Genomic DNA, 25,918 nt, shown 5'->3' on the forward strand with positions numbered 1-25,918 from the left:
CAAGTGAATAAATCCACAGGTGAATAAGTTATAAACTCAAGCTGGAGGAAGCATACAAGGAAGGAATATTCAATGCTAGGTGAAGTTAATTAGAGAACTATTAGAATGAGATGTTTTGAGTAGGATTTTTTTTTTTTTTTAAATTGACCAATGTATTATTCTCTCTAAGGTTAAATTTAGTTTTTTCTCTCCTTCCCCTTCCCTTTCAAAAGTGACATTGATATGGTTTTGTCTGGTCAGCCATGTTCCTTAACTTCAAGCCTGTTTAGGCCCCTCTGCCTCATCCTGGAAATTGTGTCCCTGCCTTTTAAGAGGTAAGCACCTCATGTTTCAAGTTCAAGTGCAATGGAACTCACCCTGCAGCTTGAACAGATTTGAGTGTTTTTGCAGAGGGAGGGCCAGGGCAGATGGGGAGTGTCATGCTCAATAAATACTTGATGGATTGAGTTGCTGGAAAGGCAGTGGGGGTGGGGAGAGTGAACCACACCTCTCCCCCAGGTCACTTGTAATGGTCTTTCCCACTTCTGGTCCCCTCACACTGTTGCCCCTCTGTAATACCTCTCTTTAACTACTTACAAGGCAAAACCCCCGACGTGTTAGTGTTCTCTCTCACTTTAAATCGCTGGTCTCCTTTTCGTCCTGGTCATTGGGCTTGAAGCCCAGCTGGTGGCAAAGACGTGGCATTTCCATGGATGTCATTGCTAGGCCTGTAGGTTCTTTTCCCCACACGGAGGGTGAGCTTGTGCAGTTAACCAGGTTGATCCATGGAAACAGCCAATGTTTAGGATTTTGTTAAGATTTTGTAAAAAAGCCAGACAACCTGGTTTTAGGCTTAGAAGTAGATGTGGGTGAAAGGCTAAGGAGACCGAGATGAATGCTAGCTGTCTTTTCACTCCAGGTGGATTTGTCCCAAATTTCTAGTAGTGCTGTAGAGCCAAGGGGAAGCAGAAAAAGGAAATCTGAATTGGTGACTTTTCCAGTCTTTTGACCCAAGGGTGGCTTCGGATGTATGATCAGGCTGGAAGCTCCGCTCTCCTCAGCTAGGCACCATCTCAGGAGGTCAGGCGCTGCTGTTTTCCTTCTCCCCATCAAATGGGAAAATGCTGGAAAGACATGCTCATCATTATTCCCCAAACCCTGGACACATATACTGTTGTTCACAGAGCCTGTGTTCCCCTGCCTTTAAGATTGCCAGCCATGGGCCTTTGACTTGGTTGAAATGGTTTTATAAACCTGCCTGGCTGGGTGTAACTGAACAGAGTAAAATTGTGATTGGGAGGAAAGGCAGCTTCTCCATGCCTCTTCCTCCCTGCTCCTTTTGCCTAACCCCCCTCCCCCCCACACACTCTTTTTCCTTTAAGAGTTTTCTGTGCTCTGTGCGTGTTTGATCGCCCACACAACTTTTACAGAACCACTGCTGATACCACGTGCACTCTCAGCTCCACAGCTGCAGGCTGCCTGACAACCTGATGCATGGCCCTGTTTAGAGATTGTCTTTTTAACTGGGGCCCATCAAACACAGCATACAACCTGGGGTCGGGGGATGGGGGGATGGCTTTTGTCATGGTGGAAGCCACCAGGGGGGTTTCACAATATTAGGTAGTCTGATTTTGAGACTGGGGAGAGGAGGGCTCCAAGAGCCGCATACATGAGGTACATGCACTTTCCTGGTGGTGAGAGTAGCACCTGGACTTTTTCTTATTAGAAACGTAATCTTGGGTAGTTCTGTGTTGACAGAAAAAGACTAAAATGGCTGCTTCTTCAGAAAGAAAGAATCTGTGAATCCCAACTCTTGAAGGCCCAAAAATTCACCTGTATTTTTCCAGGAAGTTGAGAATATAGATAGCTTGAGTTTGAATGGTGTGTTCCATTTGTTTAGCTCTTTGACCCATAATCTATACTCTCAAGTGTTTCAAATTCATCCTCCCAACAGTCCTGCCAGATGCAGGTGGCATTTACTTATTTTTTGCAGGTAAGGAAACTGAGGCCCAGAAAGGAGGCAATTTGCCCAAGATCATGTGACTAAGAAAGCCCTTTTGCTCCTAGTCCAAGACTCTTCCCGTTTATGTCTGTTGTGAATTTCATCCCAGGCTGTTGTCCCCTGCTGCCGGTATGTCTCCAGCTTTATTTCCTCTCTGTTTGCATACCGATATTCTAGGAGCAAAGATTTGTTAAATTGACCAAAAGAGAATTGGAAGGGAAAATGGGCTGCATAGAAGTCTGTTTCTTCTTCCTCCAGCACCTTGTAAGTCCATACCATAGAAACTCAGTGTGGATAATTGGAAGGTGATGGTTATTACATTATATATGTGATATGGTGGTGGCTTTGTGAGTGTTTACAGCTGGTCTGAGATAAGCATTTTCCAGGTGGAATGATCAGCTCACCTGGGATAGATAGGGCACAGGAGGCAGGCAGGGTATTCCTGGTCATGGTTATTGAGCTTGTGGCTATGTCAGGGAGACACTGTTAAGATGGACCTTGTAGAAAAGGATGTCTTCCAAATGTGTGACTGTGTGGAACCCAAAAAAAGCACCTGGGAACCAACGCGGATGGCGCATCCTGTGGCAAGGGACAGGTACAGGTGGAATTGCATCATGATAACTTAGTCTGCCTCCTGCTCCAAGTGGTGCAAATCCCCTCCCTCTCCACCCACTTTCTGGTGGGGAAGAGGCCTGGAGGGCACATGATTTGCCTTAACATGTCTCCCTCCCGTTGCTTTAGGTTAACCGAGAGTGGGGCAGTTGTGATATATGATAGAGGTCCTTGTGAGACAGGCATGTGTCCAATACGGCACGTGGCAGGGGAACTCGGGAAGAAAGCTCCACCTAAGGACCTGGTGGCATGGAGAATTATTGCCTAGCCTGTTGCATAGAGGTTATCTAATCCTGCTGCGAGGGTGGTATGGCATTTCTTATCTTCGAACCAGATTTTGTGTAGAATTCTCTAATGTTCTAATACCCTTATGAAATGTGGAACCTTCCTTTCCCAGTTACTTCCCAGCCTCATAAGGCAAAATCCCATCATAACAAATATTACAAAAATGATTCTGTATAATAAAGCTGTTTCCATGGTTCATGTAAATGCTTTGTTGTTTTTTTGTTTTGTTTTGTTTTTGTGTGTGTGTGATTATTGTTGTTTAAAGAAAAGAGAAACCAACACTTTTATATAACAAGTACTTTTTCTGGTCCCTGTCCATGTAATAGTTCAACTCTAAACCAGAACACTTGAATATTTGCTATTTGCATTGTAGGCTGGGAGCTGAACTGCAGAACCATCACCAAGTAGCAGTGCTCCCTTAGCTTTCTCTTCACCTGGAACCTCCTACCCTTTGACACTTCCCAGTTCTTTTAATAGAGAACACTACCACACAGAACCTGACAAAGGAGAGTATGTGAGTATGTTTGTGTGTATCTGAATGTGACTGTGTGTATTTGATTGTGAGCGTGTGGCTGTCTTGAGTGTGAATGTTGGAGCATGAATGTGAGAGTGTATGTGGGAAAGAAAGTGCACGTGAGAGAAACCAAATGATAAAGCAGATGGGGCAAGTGTTAACAATAGGCAATTCTGGGTAAAGGTTATACGGGTGTTCTGTGTACTGTTCTTTTTCTTGCATCTGTAGGTTTGAAATTTTTTCCAAATAAAAAGTTTTAAAAAATGAATATATGGTACACTAATTTGACTGTACCAGAAGTTCTTTTGAATGAAAGTTTTCTTCTATCATCCTTATAACATCTCTTATTCTCCCCATTTAACAGATGGAACAACTGAAATCCAGAGAAGTTAAGTGACTCATCTGAGTCCACATAGCACGTTGGGGTGGAGGCAGGCTTTGGGCCCAGGTATTTATCACTATAGTAGGCACTGCGCAGAAGACTGCAGCTTGTCCTTACTACTCGAGCTGGACAAAGTTGGCATCAGATTCTGAGAACTGATGGGCGCCTGCTGCTGTGTGTCCAAGTCCAGTCCCTGCCCCCCTTTGACACAGCAGAAAAGTCAGCAGGGTTGTAGCAGTCTGCTGAAACTCCCTGAGCATATTCAGGATGTCCAGGTACCTTCTAGGGAAAACTGCTTCCTTATTCTAAGAAATACTCTCACTGTGCTCTTCACTTAACTCTCTTCATTTCTTAAAATACATGAAATCGGAAGGCTTTTTTGTGCCAGAGCTATGGAGTAATACTGAGGGGAAAAGGAGTGGAGTTTGGGGCCTGGTTGTGCGCCTGGGCCTGTTTGATTTTGCTCTGTACCAGTCAGGCCGTGGTGTCAGGCCGTGGTGTCAGACCTTCTTGTGAAGTTGCAGGAGCCTTGGGAAGGCTTTGGCAGGTTTTAGTGCAGCGCATCTTACCAAGTGGGTCAGGAGCTACAGCTTCCTGCACAAAGGGATGGTATAGTTTTTGTCAATGAAAACCTTCCATCAACCACAGGGCCCAAGGAGGAGTGGGTCTGGTAATCATTGTTAAGCAGTGAGAGATTCAGACACTCATTTGTTTCCCAGACTCTTTTCTCTCACACCAAACCGCATGATGGGCATCAAGTGCTCCTTGAAGGCACTTGAATTATTCTTGTCATTTTTGATTTCTGATACTTTTTCTCCTAGTGCCAGAACTGGGTAAGTTGAATGAGTCCTACTGTACTTCTTAAAATAGAAAAAACAGTCTTCTGAAAATCTTTAGTTTTAGTGTGTGTCCTTTAGCAGAAATGCCTACCTTGAACTACCCTAGACTTAATCCTAACAGTGATTATGTTCTCATCAAAGGACTTTTTTCATGGGCTCTAGACAGTTATGAGAGATAGACTCTTGAGCATTTACTATGTTATTACCACAGCTTATATACTTAGATTGTTTGTCCATAGGCAGTTGGCAAGTTATACAGGCTATCCCCACTATTCTCTGATTCTTCTTTCCAGGACTTTAGCTCTGTCCTACCTCAAAGTAAGTGCTGGGTAGATGGCAACCAGAAACAGGGCAAGATGCAGGAGGATGAGAAAAGGCTACCTTCGAATTCCTTTTGGGTTGTTTGCAGCTTAAAAATCTGTCGGAGCTGCTATGCAAATGGCCAAAGCATCTGCTTAGAATGGCTCATAATAACTGAGCCTTTACCTTCCAGTTCTTAGGGTTTGGGATAGAGGTGTTGGTTATTGACATCTCATACTGTTTTCCTGGATCAAATTAATTCTCCTTTTGCTTCAAGAGGATAAGCCTTTTCTTTACCTGACTTATGAAAGAAGGTGAAGTTACCATTAAACAGCTCCTGATTTAACAGCAGATACAAAGGTCATTGTACCCCGGGGAAGACGGTGTAACTTGCCTTCTGCCCCTGAAACTCCAAGAAGAACTGGATGTGTGTGTGTGGCTGTGCTTTCCTCTGCCTCTGAAAGCACGTGTGGAGAGGTGACATGACAAGCGTCCTTCTGCTGTGAAGCCAGCTGTGATCTCAGGCGTATGCTGAGACTAGGAAAAATATGTCAAAGTTCTTTCTGGAGAGGTCACCCAATCTTGCTTTTCAGAATAGGCTCACCCTGGAGGCACTATGTAAACTTTGAGCCTTCCTTAGGAAATCTGAACAATCGGTAATACCAAGGTTTTGGAGCAGGGGCTGCCCTGGAATGTTGTCCAGCACAGTTCGGGGTTTTTCCACAGCTAGGGCACAGCATGGGAATTTGCCACTGATTTGAGGCCAGTTCCGTTCCAGAATATCGGGCTAGGAAGGGAACCACTAGATGGGAGGTGGTGATCTCCTAGGTTGGGGAAACCGAGTAGAACTTGAGTAAGAAGGTGGAGATGATCAAGAAGACATTTTGCAAGTGGGGCAAGGTGGTTCACGCAAGGTTTTCAAGGGTGTGAGGGCTAAGCAGAGTAACCCTTATAGGATTTTAGACTCTGAAAGTGGAACAAATTCTGTGACTGAACTTCTAGTCTCTTTATGCCTGACTCCCTGCCCCCAGAGCAAACGAATCAGAGTCAGGGTTAAGAGCAGAGGGCCCTGACAGATTGTGGCCTGGCGCGGTGTGGCAGGTGAACCAGCCTGCCCTCTGTGAGCTCTGATGTCTGCTGGATGGTAACTCCCAGCTTGCCCAGTCATGTGACCAGACCTTCTGCTTGTGGCTAGCCACAGGTAAATTGAGCACTATTTATATCTCCTGTGTGGGGGAGGAAGTGGAAGACATCCTCTGGGAGCCTACAACACAGCTGTCTGATCAGCCTAGGTAAGACAAATCTCCCTTTGACTTTGTGCCTTTTTTTTTTTTTTTTTTTTGTAATTATCTTGCCCCAGATAATACCATGTGCTCTGAGCCTTCAGTTCAACTGAATTGGTCACTAGCCATCTCTTTTTAATAGTTGTCATCCCCTTTAATAGCTGGAGAGTTCTAGAACTAGACTTGACTCCTGGTTCAGTCTCCTACCTTCAGAGGGTAAATACTGAGACTGCTAGGGACAACTAGTGGAGACAGTTCTTCCTGGAGTTTTCAGGAGCAGAATGATAACTTCCCTCATTCAATTCTGATGGGTAAGAGGTTCTTTTATCTTGCTAGAATCTCTCCTAACTAAAGCTTTTTTATTGTCCTTCATTTTTATAACCACACAGAGGACAACTGATAAACTCTAATTTGTTTTCACCTTTCCTCCTGAGATCTAGCTACCATCCCTCTAGCCATTCTTAACCCTCTCTTCCCTGGCTTCTCCATTCCTTTTGAGGAACAATGGTGGCAAATGGATGCCGAAGGGTCACTTGGCTGAGTACATCTTGAAGTTTCAGCCGACCTCAACTGTGTTCTGGGACCTGTGGGAACCATTTAATTCTGCCTGCCATTTTGTCTTATTCCTGGGATGACCTGACTCTCTTCAATTTCGTTTAATGTCTCCTTCACATAGTGTCTTTATTCTAACCCTGTACTCACAATTTTTTGTGAGACTTCCATTTCCTTGCCTCAGATTAAGACTCATTCACTATTTCCTTTTTTCTTGTCCACCTTATCTTTCCCCAAATTAGAAGTTCAGAGCAGTGACCTAATTGAATTTGGCTACAGCCTGCAAAGGTCAGAATGCTAAAGGGTTTGGGTCCTTGCTGAGGAGCCAATTGAATTTCTTCCCAAATTAAACCAGTTCTTTTTTTTTCCCCTCCCAACTTTTTATTTTGGAAAAATTTCAAACCTACAGGAAAGTAGATAAGAATTCACATATCCCTCACCTAGAGTCATTAATTGCTCACCTTTGGCACAATTGTTTTCACTCTTCTCTCCTGTATATGTACATATATGTGTGTCAGAAATACACATGTGCATCCACAGGCACTTTTTTTATTGAACTGTTTGAGAGTAAGTTGTAGATATGATGCGCCACCCTTTACCACTTCAAGGGCACCTCTTGAGAATACGGATGTTCTTCTACATTATTACATCTGAGGACATTAACTATAATTCCATATCATCTAATGTCCAGTCCATATTCAGATTTCCCCTTTGGTAGCTCGTTTGTTTTTGTTTTTGACTGAGGAGCCCGTCAAGATTCTCATAGTACATTTTTAGTCTCTCTCTAGAACTCCACTCCCCACCAGACATACACTTTTTTTTTGAGTGACTTTGACTCTTGAAAAGTACAGACCAGTTGTCTTCTAGCTGTCACCACCACATTCTGGATTTTTTATTATTTCCTCATGGTGGCATTTAACTTGTTCTTCTATCCCCTGTGTTTCCTGTAAATGTGCAGTGAGGTCTAGGGCTTTGTTCAATTTAGGTTAAACCTTTTTGGCAAGAACATTTCATGAGTGAAGTGTACTTCATAATATATTGCTTTAGAGGCATAAAATGTCAGGATGTCCATTACTAGTAATGCAAAGTTTGATCATTTGAAGTGAGACCACCAGATTTCTTATTTTAAATGTGCATTATTCTCTTGGTAAGTAATTTATAGGGTGCTTCTTTGTCATTATATAAATATTTTGGGCCCCCAAAACTTTTTACCCAATGATACTAGCATCCATTGATGACTTCCTAATTGAGATATTACTTTGAGAGTTACATAAAGCCAGTTCTGAATGGAACACTAGTGGAGGTGAGTATTGACATGAACAGTTCAAAAAAGGAATAACAAAAAAAAAAAAAAGTTTTTCTTTTGAATTTTGGAATCTTTGGGAGGAAGGCAAGGGCCATCAAATTCTGTCAAAGTTTGTAGGTATTTTGCATGACTTGAGCTGATACTAAATTGAGTATTAAGTTGCTTAAACATTTACTACTTTCTGGCAGTTTGCTTGAGGTGGGAAGAAGGCAGGCTGGAGCTAAAAATCAGTCATGATTTGTTCACAAATTAGAAATTATAATGAATATTTGAAAGTTAGCCTTAATCCTATTCTTATTTCCTTTTCTTTCTTTCACTTTCCATCTTTCCCACTAGGAAAGGGAAGCCTCATTTTTAAATTGTCCTCTTCCTCGCCTCATGCCACCCAGCATGCCTGATGGGTAAAACAATGTTCCTGAGATCCGGGTACGGTTGTCGTGGTTGCTGGCAAGGGAGGGGACTAGAACCCTCCAACCCAAGAGTTAACAGCCAAGGCAGCCAGGCTGTTAAAACATTGTTGAGTCTGACAATGAAACACAAGAGTTGGGAATGTAATTTCAGTCTTCTATTTGGGGAAAAAAGGCCTGAATGAGTCTCAGTTTGCTCTGTAACCTGGGAGAAATCAGTTCACCTCTCAATACGGGTGTGTTGTGGACTCCTGACTGTAACAGCTTGGAAGCTCTGTCCTTCTTCCATAGGAGAATTCATGGGAGTGTAAGGGGTGCACGTATTCAGAACAGAAATCAGTTTCTATCAGTTTTCCTCTCATAGCATTTATTGTAGGTGAACCTCCCCAACATCTCACTTATCTTAAAACAGTCTACCTAAGAGTAATCTGGACATCATGATTTCATTTCTACTTGATCAGAATCAGATTGTTGTGGGAAGTAAAGATACTGAAGAGTTTTTGCTTGTCCTCTTAGTTTATAGGCCACCCAGAAATCCCTCACTCCCAAATAACTATGGGGTGAGAATTTTTTAGGGAGAGAGGACAAGTCCATGTGCTATTTATGCTATTCTTGTAACGGCCAACTACATCCCAAAGGAAAACATGCTCCAATCAGTAACTGCTAGTGTTTTGTTTTATTTTAAGAATGTTGAATCCTACAGAACTCCTCTTCAGAGAATTGAGATAAAAGGTGAAAAGTTCATACCACTTCCTTTTCTAACTGCAGCTTCTTGAGAATTGAACAAATCTTAGTAACTGCTATCTGCTCCTTTTATACACACATGTATACCTTGGTATCAACCTTTTCCTCCTTGCCTGATCCAAAGACTGAGTTAGTATGTTCCTTATTTTCCCCCCAACAATGACATCTCCAGATGGGTTTCTCCTGGCTCTTCTCTCCAGCTGCCTACAAATGTGGTCTGCATCCTGGAGAGTCAGACATGCAGCCAGAAATGCTTTCATTGGCCCTGACAGCCTAAGTTGCACACTTTAATATGGAACTGGTAATTAAGTGAGGGCCTGGCTGAGAAGTTTTTCATGGGTATACAAGTATCAGTGCTCTTCTTTTCTCTTTAGATAAGCCTTCTCGGTCAGGGAGACTTGATGTTACTCTTTTTTTTTTTTTCCTCTTCTTTTCAATCTAGTTTCTTTAGTTTCTTCTCCATGTTTCGGTTGAAATCAGCTATTGTTTGAATTTGAAAGAAGTGTTCAAAGCTCCAGGTTTAATTTTCCCAGCTGGGATGGATGGGGTCTCCTTGGGCTTTCCAAGGAGGGCTTCTAATTCTTGTGGAGTCATATCGGGGATTTCAGTGTGACCACAACTTCCTTCCAAAACCATGTGCCCCTGAGCTAAAACAGTTAAGCGGCACTGGACCACATGGAGCTCAGAAGACTGCCTGTACTGTTTAATCCCAACACACTACCAAAATAGAAAAATAATCCCTGGGAAGCTGCTAGGAGGAACTTCCCCTACTTACTGCAAGTCTATTATTGGGGAAATGTTTAGAAATTTTGAATCCCTATTTTTCTTTGCTCTTCTTCAAATTAACATTTGCCTCCACAAAAGTGCTGCATCATGGCTATGGGGCAGGGCAGGGTAGGGCCTGCTCCCTGGGTATCTAACCTTACTGCCCTGCCTCAGCCTCCTGAGCTGCCCAACCCCTGCCTGCTTTTTCTCTTTAGGTTCAGGAAGCAACCACAATGGCTCCTACTGGGTTTTCCATTCCGTTTCCACCACAGCTGTAAAATTAAGGTCAAACTTTGCAATAAAGAAATCAGGCTGCAGTCTTGAGGAAAACCTATCTTAGGCTCTAAATTTTTATCCCTTTTTGCTTTGTGTTTGAAGAGAGCAGTCACAGTGCAGGAGTGGTACATGTGTTTGTGTGTGTATGTGTGTGTGTTTGACCTGGGTGAAAAGAGGACCTGTTAAGAGAACTGTAGGGGAGGATCAGATCCAGAAGGTGGGACATTCTGCAGGACATCTGGCCAGATCTCTTCAAGTCAGTGTCATAAAAGAATAGGGCTAGATTAAAAGAAGCTTAAAAGATGTAACCAGTTGCAACGCATGATGGATAAGTCAACTGTAAAGGACAGTTTGGGGTTATTAGGGGAAACATATGAGCTGGGTGTTAGAAGAGATGAAAATTCATTGAAATAGGAAAGTAAAGTCATTGAGAAAAGCAGATCATGGAAAAGTATGTATAATATGATCTCATTTTGTTCAACACATACATGTCTACACATGCATGGAGAGATCAGGGAGGATGTGCATAATGGTGTTTTCAGAGTGGGGGGAATGCATAGTTTTAATTTTTTAGTTTTTACTTCTGCATTTTCTTATTTCCCCCAACATATGTACAGCTTCTGTGTAATGACTTATTTTCTCTTTAAGAGGGGAGGCAAGAAGACTTGGGCTCATAATGTTTCAAAGCCTAAAAACATGAAAAAATGACTCATAACTGGTTTGTTGAACCAGCTAGTTGTTGGGTGTTTGCCATGTATGAGGCCTGGTTGGCTGTCTCTCTCCCTGCTGTAGGCCGTGGATATTTTGGGATCACTAGGCCTCATGCTAAAGGAGGATGGGTGGAAATTATCCTTGTCTTTATTTCCAAGGCTTCTATCTCCCTCAGTGCTCCAAAGATAGTAAAATAAGGGAAATAGCTCCTCTAGATGTCCCACCAGACCCCTTGGTCCAGGGCTGGTTTCTCCTTGTAAGGCTCCGCCCTGACAGTCCATCACTGGCCACAAATTTAAGAAGAGCAGCCACAAGGCTCCTCACTTCCTGCATCATCTGCTGTCTTCCTTCTCCTCACCCCATTCTAGCACTTCTTACAAGAGCTGTCACTTTCTCCTTTGGGTGCCTGTGGTGTGGGTATGTTGGTGTGGTCATGTTGGTGTGGTCAGGCCTGAGCTGGATTTCCAGCCAGGTCTCTGAGGGAGTAGCAGAGCCAGTTCGGTGGTCCTTCTGAAGAGGCACTTGTGGAGGGAGTATCCACCAGGAACTCTGCCTGGCAGCCTAGCACTTAGGGATTGCATTCGCCTTCCCCATTTCAACCCCATCAGCAGCTACTTTTCTTACTCCTCATGGATCACCAGTGCTTATTACAGAAGCTGGCTTGGAGTAGGTGCTCAAAAATTGTTTGCTGCAGGAATCAATCTGCTGGTGTGCTGGACCCTTCTTCCACTCTTGATTCACTATCGTGGCTGCTGTTTGTGTACCACTGTACTGACTCTCCCCCAGTGGACAGACTCTTGACCTCTGTCCCTTTCTAGTCATACCCCCTTTTCCCAAAGCCATACTGCAGCAGTTGGGAAACAGGGCCAAGTGGCTCTGGGAGATAATACCTAAGGCTTCTTATCTTTGGTGTGTGCTCTTTTTCTTTTTCTTTTGCTGTTGCCCAGGAACCAAAGCATCTGCCATCGCTCAGCTGCATGGTGAAATGGCCTGGCCCCTTGCCAGGGTGCTTAACCAGGTGGTTGGGCTGTGAGGCTGCTGCATGCGATGGGCCGATAATACCGCACAGTGCTGTAAACAGGACACTCCACCCTCCTGCAGCCACCCAGCCGGTGCCCGGCAGCCTGCTGCTTTGTCATGGCCTATCATGATATGAGCTTCTCTTCTCTGATAGAGGAGCTGATTGTCCCATTTCCCTCCATGTTTCCCAAATCTGAGAGGGGTACTTTCCAGAAATGAAACCAGTTCATCTTCCAACCACAGGCAACTGTTGTGACTTCTCAAGGCTTCTTTAACTGTAATCACACAATTGCAGGGCAGAACCCAAAACCCAGATCTTTCCTGTAAGCCCAGGAGGGCTGGCGCGACCCTTGTTTCAACTATATTCACTTAGGGGGACGTTTCTTAGGGGACATTTTCAACTGAGGTAGATCTCATGGGCAGCAGAACTTGAGTGCTGATCTTTGGCTCTGATGCCCACAACTACAAGCAGATTAACCCCCCTCCCCGAACCATTTTGTCAAGGTGATATCCATGACTGGGTTAGACTGTCACTAGTAAAGGCAAGGGCTTGACATGGAAGGCATGCCTAACAGCTCCAGGGTGAGGGGACCAGAAAGCAGTAGGTCTGTTGATCTAGTGGCCCAAACTTGCTCTGAACATCTTTTCTGGCTGGTGTCCTCTTTCTAGGCTCCCTTGCCCCCACCATCAATCCTAAAAGATTTTGATTTGTTGGGGGGTAGGGAGGATCAAGTGACATGAATTGGGTTGACATAATCTTCCTAATGAAGACTTTAAAGCATATTTGCACCTCATCTTCTGTTCTTTATAGCCTCTCTAGGAGGCAGCTTAGGCAGGGATCATGTTCCTGTTTGCCAGATGGGCGAGCAGGCCCAGTGAGGTTGTGTGGTGTTGGCTGAGGTCACACACAGGGCAGAGCTGCGATCAGAATGACCCTGCTCCCATCTTAGCCCCCACCAGCTAATCTGGGGACACACTGCTCCACCTTCTCTGACTGATCCAGCCTGCAGCCCCTTCAAGGATGGCATGAAATGTGTCAGTGTCTGATTTTGGCTCTGGTTTGTGTTGCCCTTGTGAGGAACCTGACACCTGGGTTTAGCCCTTAATCAGTTTTGGTACCCAAATTAGCAGGTGATTACCCAACCATTTGGGGGAGGTTTTTGAAATAAGAGGTAGATTTCTTTTCCTATCAAAATCTCATCTTTTTTTTTTAAGTATTCCCTCCCTTATTTCCTAGGCATGAGGATATGTGGCATTTAGTCTCCTCAGTGTTTCCAGGATGTACCAAGAATTTGGGGGTTTGGGAGAGGAGGTAGAGCATTGCTGAGGGCTCTAGGACAGAAAGTAATTCTGTCCTCTTGTGGCTAACTGAGAGCTGTGCCAGCACCCTCTGTTAGCTGTGGTCATCTTAGAGATACTGCTGAGGCCAGGTGTCTCCTTATTTAAGTTAATGAAACTGAGGCAAGTCCTCCCATTTGACTTAGATGCAGTGAGATCCTTGCAAGATGACCAGTGGAGAGTGGTTCAGAGCCTGTTGGTTCTGGATTGGGGTTACCTTGGTTTCTACCCATTCCTTTCTTTCTGTCCCACCTCCCCCCCACCCCCCATTTGTGTTAATTTTTTTTTTTTTTTTTTGTAATATATATGGAAGAGCAAGTCAGGACCCATGGATGGTTGGATTCTCACACCAAATTCCAGCATTCTGGGTCCTCTTTAGTCCTGTGAGTACTGCCAGTGAAGTAACACCTGTGATTATTGTGTTTGAGATTGACCTCCTGCTGTAGCCCATTGAATGGGAAGGTATATGAAGGGTGATGAAAACTGATATAAATTGGATGTGGTTGAAATCATCCCTAGCAGAGATAACCCTTTACCCCAGGCTAGAAAGAAAAGTCATTGCGGAACACCAGGAGGTCAGGCTCTGTCTCTTTCCCTTAAAAGGAGCTAAGGAAGCAATCCATCTTCCAGGTCTCTAGGCAAGTGTCTCAGCAACCTCAAGGGGTGTTCGTGATGTGAGAGAGTTATGAGCCTCGGGAAATAGTTGAAAGAAGATCGATTTAGGAGGAAGTAGACTTGGATTTAGCTGTAGGACTGCTGCTGGCTTCCTTGGTGACTGAGTCCAGAGACTGAACTTCCTTGTGTCTAGATGAGTTTCCTCATCTAGAAATGCAACATTCTTTCTCTAGTCCTTTTCAGAGCTGACAGGAAAGCAAAAGGGGATTGCACCCATGAAAGTACTTTTGGGCCCTGGGCAAAACTTGAAAGTACTTTATAAACACAAGATAGTACTTAAGGGTCCTGGTAAAGAAAGAAATCAAAAGGAGATTTTTTGCAGTGACTCCTGCTGAGGGGAAGGGAGAGGTGGTTCTAAGAAACCTTTCTCCCCATTGCTTATTTCTCAGCCCTGGAGTCATAGTCCTCTTCCTTCTAAACAATGACGAAGCAGTCTTTAGGATTATGGCATTTTAGTCTTTATGCCAGGCTTTTGCTCACCTGTTTCCCACCTGCCTCTCTGGTTATCTGTCATGTAACCTATGTAAGTCTGCTTTCCAGAGCCTCTGCCTCATCAGTGGTCTCTTATCACAGTTTTGGAGGGCCACGTGGCGGTGTTTTGGTGTCTGACCTGGCTGCTGATGTTAGTCAGAAGCTCCCAGAAATATTCAGCTTGCCACCTTTTGATCTTAAACCAGGATGGAAAAATGAGTGGTTGAAATGCTAGCGTAGAAGATAAAGTTGGGGCTTGAACCCAGCATGTCTGTCACTAAGTTACTGGGCAACACAGGACAGGGATGGTAAGAAAGAGATTGGGCCTTTCTGAGCCTCAGAGGGGAAAATAAGACAAGCAGCTCTGGGACCTTTACTTGGGGAAGTAAGAAGAGGATGGATAACTACACAGACAACTTCAGAATACATGGTAAATTAGAGGAGGTTTACCTTTCTAGTAACAGTCTTTAGATTTTATTCAAATATTTGAGTGCTGGCCAGTTGCCAGCCTCATGCTGTAGGCCCTGTGGGTGATACAAAGATAGATCAGAGATGGTCCTTGGCCTCAGGTTGTTTATTGTCTGGAAGTTACAAATACTTGTAATCCAAGAGGGAGGGTGGTAAGAGAGCTAGAAGAGTACAAAGTACTGAGGAAACTCACAACATTCTGAGACATTCCTTCCAGGGCATCCAGAAGGCTTCCTGAAGGCGGTGGAAGTTTGGTTGGTCCTGACAGATGGGTTGCATTTCAACCCTGAGCACATGTGAAAAAGCTCAGAGGAGGGAGGGCCTGGGCCCGGGTGGGAAATGGTGTGTGGAGTGGTTTGTTCAGGATTTAGAAAGTAAAGTGTGAAGTAAAGGTAAATGGGACCAGTTTATCAGGGTTCACTGGTCAGATATTTATTGATTTAGAAAGATGTTTTTGATATAAGGTGAAAACACATTGCAAAATAATATGTGTAGTATGATCTCACATACATACATATGTATATGCAGAAGGTAAGAACGTATATATATAAATAGTATTATTAGTATATATATATTAAAAGCATTTACAGTGGTTATCTCTGGATATTGAAATTTGAGATTTTGTTTTCTTTTTGTTTATTTTTCCTGACTTTTCTATAATTCACACTTACTACCTTTGTAATTATAAGTCATTTTAAATTTGTTTTAAGTGAGCATATGTATCGTATGAATGCTGAGGGAGATGAACTTGAAATATGCCAGGGATTTTATAAAACTGACAATAAAGGTTGGCTATGCAGTAGCATTTATGATTTCCAAATTGGGTCAGGGAGACCTCTCAAATGTCCAAAAATATGAAAATGGCTAAGCATACTACTGTATAGCAACCATGTAGTCATTATTGATTCCTGGAAATGGGTAGAATGAAGCAAAGAAAATAATGTAGTACATTTTTGATTACAACTATGTCAAAATGTATATAAATAGTTAGATGAATTTGGAGAACATAGACAGTATTGTTAGTGTCTTTTTAACATAAAGTCCTTCAAGTTTCTTTATATCTACAATCCCAGTTCTTTTTGCTGTGCTTAACGCACACGTGAAATATCAAGGGATTACTATAGATGTTCTGTTTAAAGAAAAGAGCCTCTATACATATTAAGAGAGAGTGTTTTGAATGTGGTCATGGAAAACAAGGTCAACCCAGACGATTGAAACTCATGGATGATTCAAAACCCTTATATTTTATCAGCAGTGTCAACTTTTACCTTCTTCCAGAAAGCTTTAACCAAGGTAAAAATAAACTAATGGATTTATGATTGCTTTATTTTTGTCCCATTTAGATAGAAGTCAGAGGCAGAGGAGAGAACCAAAATGTGGATATTTTTCTAAACTGGATTCCTCATCCTGGAGAGTTGAAAGTAGTTATGGTCATTCTACTTGCCTCAGTCACCTGGGTGTCCTAGAGCAAACCAGTCCTGAAGGAAGTGAGAAATGTCCTTCAGTTAATTGAATTGAATTTGTGCAGTGTGTAGGAGCCCTACACACTACAACAGGTGCTGAGGAGAGGAAGAAGGGCAGGAGATAAAAGCTGGAAGAAAACTTGGTGTCCTCTTCAAATTTCCCTCTTTAATGCTCTCAGGAACCAGTACAGAGACCTAGGAACAGGAAAAAGGTGGAGGACATTTATAAAGTAACACCCAAGACCAAAGTAAAATGGTATAAATTGTTTCCAGTGTTAAAGGCTAGTTGGTTAAGTCAGGAAAGTTTTTGTGCTTTTGTAGGTGGCTTCAAATTCTTTTAGGAGGGAGGTGGGTATAAGTAATTGTGTGACTGTCAGATGAGCCTTCCTGGAAGAGAGAAGGTTAGATAACCATGTCTCCTTCCTCCACGCTGATGTCAAGATGTGTGGGCTGTGTGCTCTCTTCCAGCCAGTGTCCCGTGTTCAGTGGCCCCAGAAAAGTCAGTGTGTAGGCCTCAGCCACCCCAGGTCCGACGTACATTCTCCCTGGACACCATCCTCAGCTCCTACCTTCTGGGCCAGTGGCCACGAGATGCTGATGGGGCCTTCACCTGCTGTACCAATGACAAGGCCACCCAGGTAATGAAATTCTCTCCTTTTGAGATAGGGAATAAGGATGGGATGGGAGGGCTAACAGAAAATGGAAGGCTTTTGATCTGCTTACCAATTCTCAGTCATTGAAATGATTTGTCCTGTACATATGCACCATGCAGCTTTTTTATCATCTATCTAACATTTGCCAGCTTGTTTTCCTTTGTAAACCTACATGAAGAGGAGTTTTCCATTTTACTTGTCTGGCGGAAGAGAGAAGTTAACCTGGGTTTTTCAATTTGGCTTTGAGTATTTGTTCATGAGTAATTGAGAGTTGCTTTGTAATTTATTCTTAGTTTTAAAGAATGAGATTTATCTTGCTAAACTTAAACTGTGGCCAACATTCAGTTGAGTTTACATTCCCTGGATAACTGGAACAAGTGACCTAAAAGTGTACTAAGCCAGGACAGAGTCCCACTGGAACATTAGGAGTGAAGAGTTCTCAGAAAATGGGCTGGCAGATGCTGGTCTGGGATTTCAGTGGACCCATTTGAGTCCTCTGGAACCCCGGTTCTTCTCCTTTGGTATTTTTCTTCAGGACAGCCTTTTCATTAAGAATTCTATACTTGGAAGGAATTGCTGCAGATCATCCAGTCCATTTGTCAGTTATTGGGTAAGGTGGTGATAGCCTGAACAAAAAGTCATCTCATGTGAAATTATACAAAGATGTTTTCTTACTTAGGACTCACGACTTCAACATTCTTAGCAGTTAACTTTTTAAGAGTCAATTTTTCTCCCTTTAAGCTCATCCCTGTTTAACTTTAGAACAAATTAGTTGTTCCCACCTGCCATCCCAGATAAGAGGAAACCAAGTGTGGAAAGAACACAAGGCTCGGAGACAGACCTTCAGTCTGGGTGATAGTGGGCAAATCAGTTCTTCCCTTACAAAACAAGTGGAGCATGCCTGTTCTGTCTGCTCACAGCTGGCGTGACGACCAAAGGACATTACGCGTGTGAAAGTGCTTCATATGGTTTACTTTGTGCTACCTCCTCTTCTGAGCAGATCTTTTATTTATTTTTTTAATGAGATCCATTTCCAAATGTTATTCATGAATGTTTGAATGCCCAGTACTGTTCTTGGAATGTTGGAGTGAAGAATAAGGAAATGAGCAAAGATTTTGGCCTCTCTGAGACTGGGTTCCATTTCCGTGAAGGCCAGAAAACAGACAGCCAAGGGATTAGATGGGGCCAAAAATCTGACACATTTGGAGAAGGAGGAGAATTCTCATGGGAATACCCCACCTTGAACCAGCAAGGATTTGCTGCAGTTAAAATCAATAGCCCTCTTCAGCTGTACGAACAGAATGTGTAGGGAGAATACACTCCAGGTAGCAGAGTAGGCCTACTGCTTTCTGGGAGCCTGGGGCATTGTTGTTACCTGGATCCTTTGAAAAGGGCAAGTAGGATATGCTTTCCCCCATCCCCAATAAGCCTGGGAGTGCACACCCATTTCTCTTTGGAGGGGAATGCTCAGTCCAAATAACATATTATATCTCATCAAGCGGGCTTCCTGGAGAAGCAGGACTTGAGGTTACTTCAGGCTTGTTAGCTCATGATTGCATCGCCTTTGTCAGGCCAAAGGCTTCCGTGGAGCCCACTGGTTCCCGTCCTGTCCTTTCATGCTACCAGCTTTCGAGGAAGTCTTCAACCCACTCCTCACATAGCTCTCTCTCTTTGTCAAACCTAGGGCAGGGTTGGCCTCAGATATTCCCTGGCTGGGCTGAAAGGCATGGGCTCTAGGCTGTGTGTTTTTGCTCAGGCTCCAGCTGCAGGCCAGATCTTTTATATAACAAGTCTGGGCTTCTTGCCACAGCAAGACAGAGGTCAGTGATGCTCCTCCGTGGGTCTGGCAAGGCCAAGCCATGCAGCTTTCCTCTTTCCCTGGGATGGACTCCAGCCCTCGAGGAACTCTTAGCAACCTGTCAATATTGTGGCTGCTGTCAGGAGGTGGGAGACGTCTGATCAACACAGGCATCTGAACCAAAATAAGCACTCTGCCCATCTTTCATTCCTGTCCTGGAAATTTTCTGCTTTTAGGTTTCAGGCACCATTCAGATTCCTGCTTGAGCCCCCTCGCCTGGCACAAGCTACCTTCTTTGACACTGGTATTACCTTGTGAATGCCTGAAGCTCTCCTTACATCTCTCTAAATAGCTGTTGTTCCATCCCTGCTGAGCACTGGTATATCACCCAGAAAGGACTGGACTGAGGGAGAGGTTTTCTTGTAGAGATACAAGGGTGGAGGTAAGAGAGGGAAGTAGGATCTAACAAAACCCTCGAGAGCTTTTCAGCTGTTAAAGTGGTTTGCTGCCAGAACCTTTCCCCAGTTGCTTTGAGCTAAAGTGTGGCTCTTGCCACTGCTCACCCCCCTCTTCTGCCCTTTCTCTTCTAGCCACGGCACTGTAGTCATGTATTTTCTGCTACATCCACCAATAGTGGAAGGCAGGGCTCTCACTTCTGCTCTTTTACTCCCCTCTTCCCCACCCCAGCCCCGGATGAAGCAACCAGATTGTGCATTGGGTACCCCATCAGCCCAGGCATTCTGGGGGGCCTGCCCTGCCTTGAGAGCAGCGGCCATGTTTAGGGTTTGGGCGAGCAGCTCCATCTCTTTTCCCCTTAAAGCAGACAAGGGCCCTGCTCATTCCAGGTGAGTCTCAAACCTGGGCAGCAGGCACTGCTGAATCTCTAGCCATTTTGATCACCATGTGTGCAGTATACTCGAGACTTTTTCACAGAGCAGAGGATAAAGTTAAAAAACTCAGTTCTTGAATATGTCCAATTGCCAACAAGCCTAGTATTCCTTTCCTGGGCTTAGCTATGTTTTAAGCTATTAGGCAAAGAATGAAGGATTTTCTATCCATTATAGGTAGTCCTCAGGAAATTTACAGTCTGATATGGAGAAGTCAGAAGAAAGATGTGGATGGATCGTATTTGGAAAATAGGTAGAGTTAGCCCAAGAAGTGACCCTGGTTGTTCTAGGTAGGAGGAGAAGGTGTGACTGTGGTAAACAGGGAAGGAGTGCTTTGGCTATGCTGGATGTTTTAAGCCAGGATTAGCAATGGGAGAGGGACCAGAGTCTCCCAGGGGTCAGCCTGGTGAGCACAAAGAAGACTTTGGGTCCAGCAGTAGCTGAACACAGAGTGGACAGGAGGGAGAGGCTAGGAAGGCTCCTGTCCAGAATCACCATCGTCTGGAGGAGGTTTCTTTGTGTCTTGAAGGACTTTGTCAGGATTGTACAGGTCAAACTGAGCATGTTCCCCTCTTTGGACCACACTCTCCCCCAAGGTCACTTGGTAAACCATAGCTGCCCACCAAGTGCTTTGGGCTGGTCCCTCCCAGCAACTAGGCCCAGGCCCAGGTGGGTGATGACAGCACTTGCTGGTGGCTGTGGTCACCATTCTCCCTTCTTGCTGTGCAAAGCATTTGAGTCTTTTCGCTCTCTTCTGGAGGGAGGAAGTGGTCTCGCCACAGCTGGGATGACTGAGCAACACTCCCCTGCTGGTCTTCTCATCTGGCAAACAGACAGGGCCCTGGGTACCTGCCCTGCCCAGCCCCATTCTCTAGGTAAGGTGGGGAATCCACTACATTTTTTCCTTCAGATCTTACTTACTCTTTGGTAAAAACAAAAAAAAATAGCTTAAGTCCTCAAAAAACCTTATGGAGTGTGAGGAAGGCCAGAGGCGGAGGTGGGCTTGCTTGTTTGAGAAAACTCCCCTTTCTGTGTCTTTACCCTCCCTGCATACTGTCCTGTTCCTTTTCCCAAGTTAGTGCCTCAACATTTAGTGATGACATGCCATTCAGTCTGACCATCACAGGGACTTGTAAAAATATTTTCCTTTGTGAGTGTGGGGGCCTAGGCCTAGCACCTATTTTCCATACTGAGTTGTTCAGCATATGGTTTGACAACAGCAGAGAATATATGAAAGTGGGAACATGGTGGGAAATCTTAGGGTGATACAGTCATTGTAGGGCCAGAGAAAGTCACTTTGGTCACCTCAGCCAGAGTTTTGGCCAGAGCCCTCAGTACCTTCTCCTGCCTCTTTGGCTGGCTGGAGTCCTGAGGGCTGATTCCCTGCTGAATTTCAGTTGCACACATGGTCACCGACCATCTGCTTCTGCACAGTAGAGTGGGTTATGCCCCCAAGCCCAGCCTAGCTCTGCCCATGGAGCTTCCTCAGCTGCCAAGGCCACTGAGACAGCATGGGCCAGGCTCTTCCTGTCTCTGGCCATGAGGTCCAGGTAGAAACCTGGTTGGGTTGGGGGCAGAGAAACAGGCCCCCATTTGGAGGGTTTTCAGCTCCATCCCAGCCCCACCTTTTTGTTATATTAGGCTGCTCTCTGGGAAGCCGCCCTTTTCCCCCACCCCCAGTTATCCTTCCACATGTTGCTCTGGGATCTCAAAATCCCCGGCAAGGCTTCCTTGGTCTGACCCACATCCCATTTTGCATAATTCAAGCATCAGTTTTATAGTGCAGTGATACCAGTCAGGGTTAGTAAGCAAGCAGCTCTACTTCTCCCTCAGCTGCTCCCCCTGCTCCAGGGTGTTAAAAATAAGTGTGTCCCAGTGCCTGAGTCCCCTTGACAAACATGATTTTTTGATCTGCTGAGCTTGAGCTCTACCCTGCTCAAGGATCATTTGGAATGACTACTTCAGTGCCATTGGGCAGCATAGCTTGATCTTTGTGGCCAAAGTGTAGCTCTTCGAATGCCATCTTTTCCTTAGCTGTAAGTTTCCTGTGCTCTGAGGAGACCCTGGTTCAGGCCTCCGTGGTGAGATCTCTAGGAGGACAGGTCATGGTCCCCACTCTTGATGCTCCAGTTCCGGGAGGGGCTGAAAGCCCACATGCATGCACATGCCTGCCTAAAGAATAGTCAATGCCAGCATGTAAACAGGCTCAAACACAAGATAACCTGCTTGTATTAGGGTCCTGAGGCTGCTGTAACAAATTATCTCAAACTTAGTGGGTTAAATCAACAGAAATTTATTCTCTCATAGTTCTGGATGCAGTAGGCTGAATTCAGTTTTTCTGGGCCAATATCAAGGTGTCAGCAAGGCCATGCCTCCTCAGAGGCTCTGGGGAAGACTCCACTCCTTGCCTCCTCCAGCTTCTGGTGGCTGCCGGCGTTCCTTGGTTTATGGCCACATCACTCCAATCTCTGCCTCCGTGGCCATGTTACCTCCTCCTCTCCTCTCTGTCTAAACTCCCTTTGCCTTAGGGCCCACCCAGATAATCCAGGATGAGCCCCTATCTCAGGAGCTTTAACTTAATCGCAGCTGCAAAAATTTTACCATATAAGGTAACATTTACAGGTCTCAGATATTTAGGACCTGGTATCTCTAGGGGCCATTTTTCAACCTATCACATGTGCTAACCTCATGTCCTACTCCTCTGCCCTTGGTCACTCTGCTCCCGCCACACTGGTCTCCTTTTCACTGACTGGGTTCACTCCTGCTTCAGGGCACCTGCTGTCTCTCCTTCTGGAACACTCTTACCTTAGGTATCCCCATGGCTCACTGCCTCACTTCGTTCAAGTTTTTATTCAAGATGTTGTTACCTCTTCAGTGAGGACTTTGGCATTTAAAGTTATAATCCCCCACACCCAGCATTCCTATCTCCTTTCTCTTTTGCATTTTTCTTTTTAGCTCTTATCTCTGTTTAAACTGTCTCCTCCAGCTAGAATGTAAACTCAAAGGGGACAGGGTTTTTGTTGTTTGTGCCAAGCTGTATTCCTAGCACCTAGAATAGTACCTGGCACACAGTGTGCATTTGGTAATTATTTTTTAAAGGCATGAATGACGTACACCCTAAACTTGTGTTCAGATGAGACAAAGAGCAAAAGGGTAGTTAGCATTGGATAGATAAATTAAGGGAGCTTCCCTGATGGGAAGAGTTGAGGGGCAGCATATCTTAAATGGGGAGTCCAGCCTGTAGAAGGTCAGAGGTCAGGGAGTAAGGGAAGAAAAAGGAGATGGAGATGGCTTGGCCTGGGTAGGACAGAGAGTCAAGTGTGGAAAGCCCATAAGATGAAGGTAATCACAGCCTCTGTTAGACTTCCAGCCCCTCACATATCCCATAGGAAAGAAGGCAGTTGAAGAGGTTGTGCAAGAGATGTTAGGAGAGACTGAATGGGGCTGTTTTCCCCACCTCTCCCACTTAATGAGTACAGGATCTTCCTAGAGGAGAGGAAATGGGCAGCCTCACTTTCACCTTTGTCATCCCTCCTCTAGAGCCTCTGCCACCTTTTCAGGGACAATGGACTGCATGGAACTCAGAGGTTTGGTTAGCAGATTAGTTACCAATCTATAGTGATAGCTTTGGAGCTGGGAAGGGAGAACTGTTCATGTGTCTGCTAGGTGGAGGTGAGTGTGGGAGAGAACAGCTTCCTCCTCACTCTTCAGTACATGCAGCAGCCTTCTCTGAGTCTCTGTCTGATAACACCCTGGCTTAGAGGGACACGGACATTTAGAAGTGGGCCAGCTGCTTAGTTTTCGTATACTGTCAGCCAGATTCACCTAGAGGGCTTTGGGTATAGGTCTTAAGATATGGGCCTGAAGGATACACTGTCTGCCCTTTTCCTAAACAAAGGAACTGTGGGGGAATGGATCTCTGGAGAGCCTCCCTTGGGATGCTAGCATGAGGCCAAGGAAGTGAGGACAGTTGTCACATCATGGCTGTGTCTCACAGCCTATTACAGGTTCTGATCAGTGGGTACCTGGGAGAAGGAGTTGCCGGGGAGACTCTCTCCTCGTGGCCCTCTCCTCTGCAGCTGTCTCACAGGCAGTCTGATCTCACAAGCCTGCTCAGACTGCCTCCGCCAAGCTCTTCTTAACAGCTGTTGGGTGGTGAGTTGTCTTTTTTTTTTTTTCTTCCCTTATCCTCCCCCTTTTCTGTTTGCAACAACCTCTCGGAGGAGGTCAGCAGATCTGTTGGAGGAGATGGTTCCCAGGCCCTCATGTTTTTGGCAGCATGTGCAAAGAAGTTAAGAGAGGAGCTGGTTCCACTGGAGCGGTCCCCCTGGGGTCTCTGCCTTGGAATGGAAGTGGGGATAATTGGTGGTGGGGAGGGATCTAGTCCTCCTCCACTTGGTGCTAAGAGCCAACAGCCCAACCTTCGGTGGGGGCTCAGGAAGTGGGTCCACAACTCCCCCTGCCTTGATCGTTGGCCTTTTCTCTTTTGTGCAGCAGGAAAGAGAGTGGGGCAGACTGAGAGCCCTGTTCTCATGAGCAGCAGAGCAGGGCCGGGAGAAGGAGTAGTGATAAAACCAAGAGGGGTCAGGAGTCAGGGTTGGGTCCAGAGTTTGGAAGTGTCTTCTCCCTTGCTTGTTTAGGAGGACTTTGGGGGCCCTGGTACTTATTCTATGTGCAGGTTTGAGGCATTTCCCTACACAGGAGTCTTCTGGTTTGGTCAGGGCCTGAGGACAGGGGACCTCTGTTGACTTTCCTCCTGTTCTACCAGTTAATGATTCCTCAGTGGAGTGCCATCTGCCAACTTGTCTCCACTGGGCTCCCCAGAACCTGAGCCTGTGCAAGGCCCACAGAGGGTGTTCGTAATGGCTGCCAGTGGTTCCCAAAGCCCATGCTCTTGGAGTTGGTTGGGATAGGGAGGGGCAATACTTGTCCTCACCCTTGGGGAGCACCTGGTATAACTGGGTTGATGGTACATGTATAAAAGTCGTTAAGAGGGTAAAGAGCAGGTTGACCTCACTGGTTCATCAGAGGTTTCCTGGAGGATGTGGATTGGGGAAGAGGCAGTGCAGGGGAAGAAGCATGAAAGAATAAAACAGGCTGGCAGTGTTCAGGAGGTTGATGAGCAGAGCAGAGAGAAGACTTCAAGGCCCACCACCTCTGTCCAGGAAGTTGTGTCTCCTTCCCCAGCGCCTGCCTGAGAAGCTGCTCTGTCTCACTGTGTTTCTCTCCCTGCAGACCCCTCTGTCCTGGCAAGAGCAGGAAGGTGAGCAGGCCAACTCCTGTACACACAAGCGTTCAGCATCCTGGGGCAGCTCAGACCACCGAAGAGAGGTAACTGCTCCCTTGGACTCCCTGACTAGAGTAGCTGCCTCCACACTAATGCCCCAGCACCAGGTGATAGTTATGTCTGCTCCAAAGTGGAATCACATTTCCACTGTCTTGCCTCCACCTTGCTTTTTCCTGATGAGATGGCTCCTTGGTATCTGACTCCCAGCCCACTGGTGGCCAGGCCTTGAGACCAGCGTGGCCAGCACCGCCAGTGCCCTCCAGCAGCCAAGCACAGGGTCCAAGCTGCCTTGTTTGCACTTGACTTGGAGGTTGGTTCCAGATTCAGAGACTGGAGCAAGACAGGGAGTGAGTTCCTGGGAACTGACTGTGAAGCCCCCAGCCTCACTAAACTACTGTACTATCCACCCAACCTGATTTTTTTTCTTAGTTTCTTAAATTTTTTTTGTTCATCCAGCCTGATTTTCAAAGGAGAGAAAAATAGTTATGTGTTACAAACACTTTTTTCCTGGCCCTCCCTCTGCCTCAGGAATGCTCAAGTCATCAGGTTAAGTAGAGAAAGCCATAGGCTGGAATTCCAGGCTCCCAAACCAGCTCCGCCCTGACTGCTATGTGATGGCTCTTGAGTGGGTCAACTTGCTTGGATACAGGGAGAGTATCTTTGGCCCTCCTCATTGCTAAGAACAATGGTAAAATCAAATATGAAGTGAAAAATGCACTATTGACTTTAAGACTAGTGGGAAGTACAAAGGATTCAGAGTTTTCAGTTATCAAGGAAGCAAGTTATTCACACCAAGGACTGATGCATAGGAGCAATTCTATATGCCCTTTTTTCGTAGATGGTCATAGTTTCCATGGTGATAGGCAGTAGCTCTCGTCTCTGAATTCTATTGAATGTAGAC

General features: G+C 45.2%; 1 protein-coding gene across 1 annotated transcript in view; it reads left to right on the top strand.

Moving 5' to 3' along the window:
- FAM117A (family with sequence similarity 117 member A) overlaps window positions 1-25,918 on the top strand; it is a 40,193-nt gene that overhangs the window by 6,556 nt on the left and 7,719 nt on the right. The window contains exons 2-3 of the mRNA XM_037809122.1: window positions 16,861-17,030; window positions 24,966-25,061. Coding sequence (XP_037665050.1) covers window positions 16,861-17,030; window positions 24,966-25,061 — 266 coding nt within the window. The remainder of the gene's footprint in view (window positions 1-16,860; window positions 17,031-24,965; window positions 25,062-25,918) is intronic.

Source organism: Choloepus didactylus, chromosome 18, assembly GCF_015220235.1.
Source record: "Choloepus didactylus isolate mChoDid1 chromosome 18, mChoDid1.pri, whole genome shotgun sequence".
Classification (NCBI taxonomy): Eukaryota; Metazoa; Chordata; class Mammalia; order Pilosa; family Megalonychidae; genus Choloepus; species Choloepus didactylus.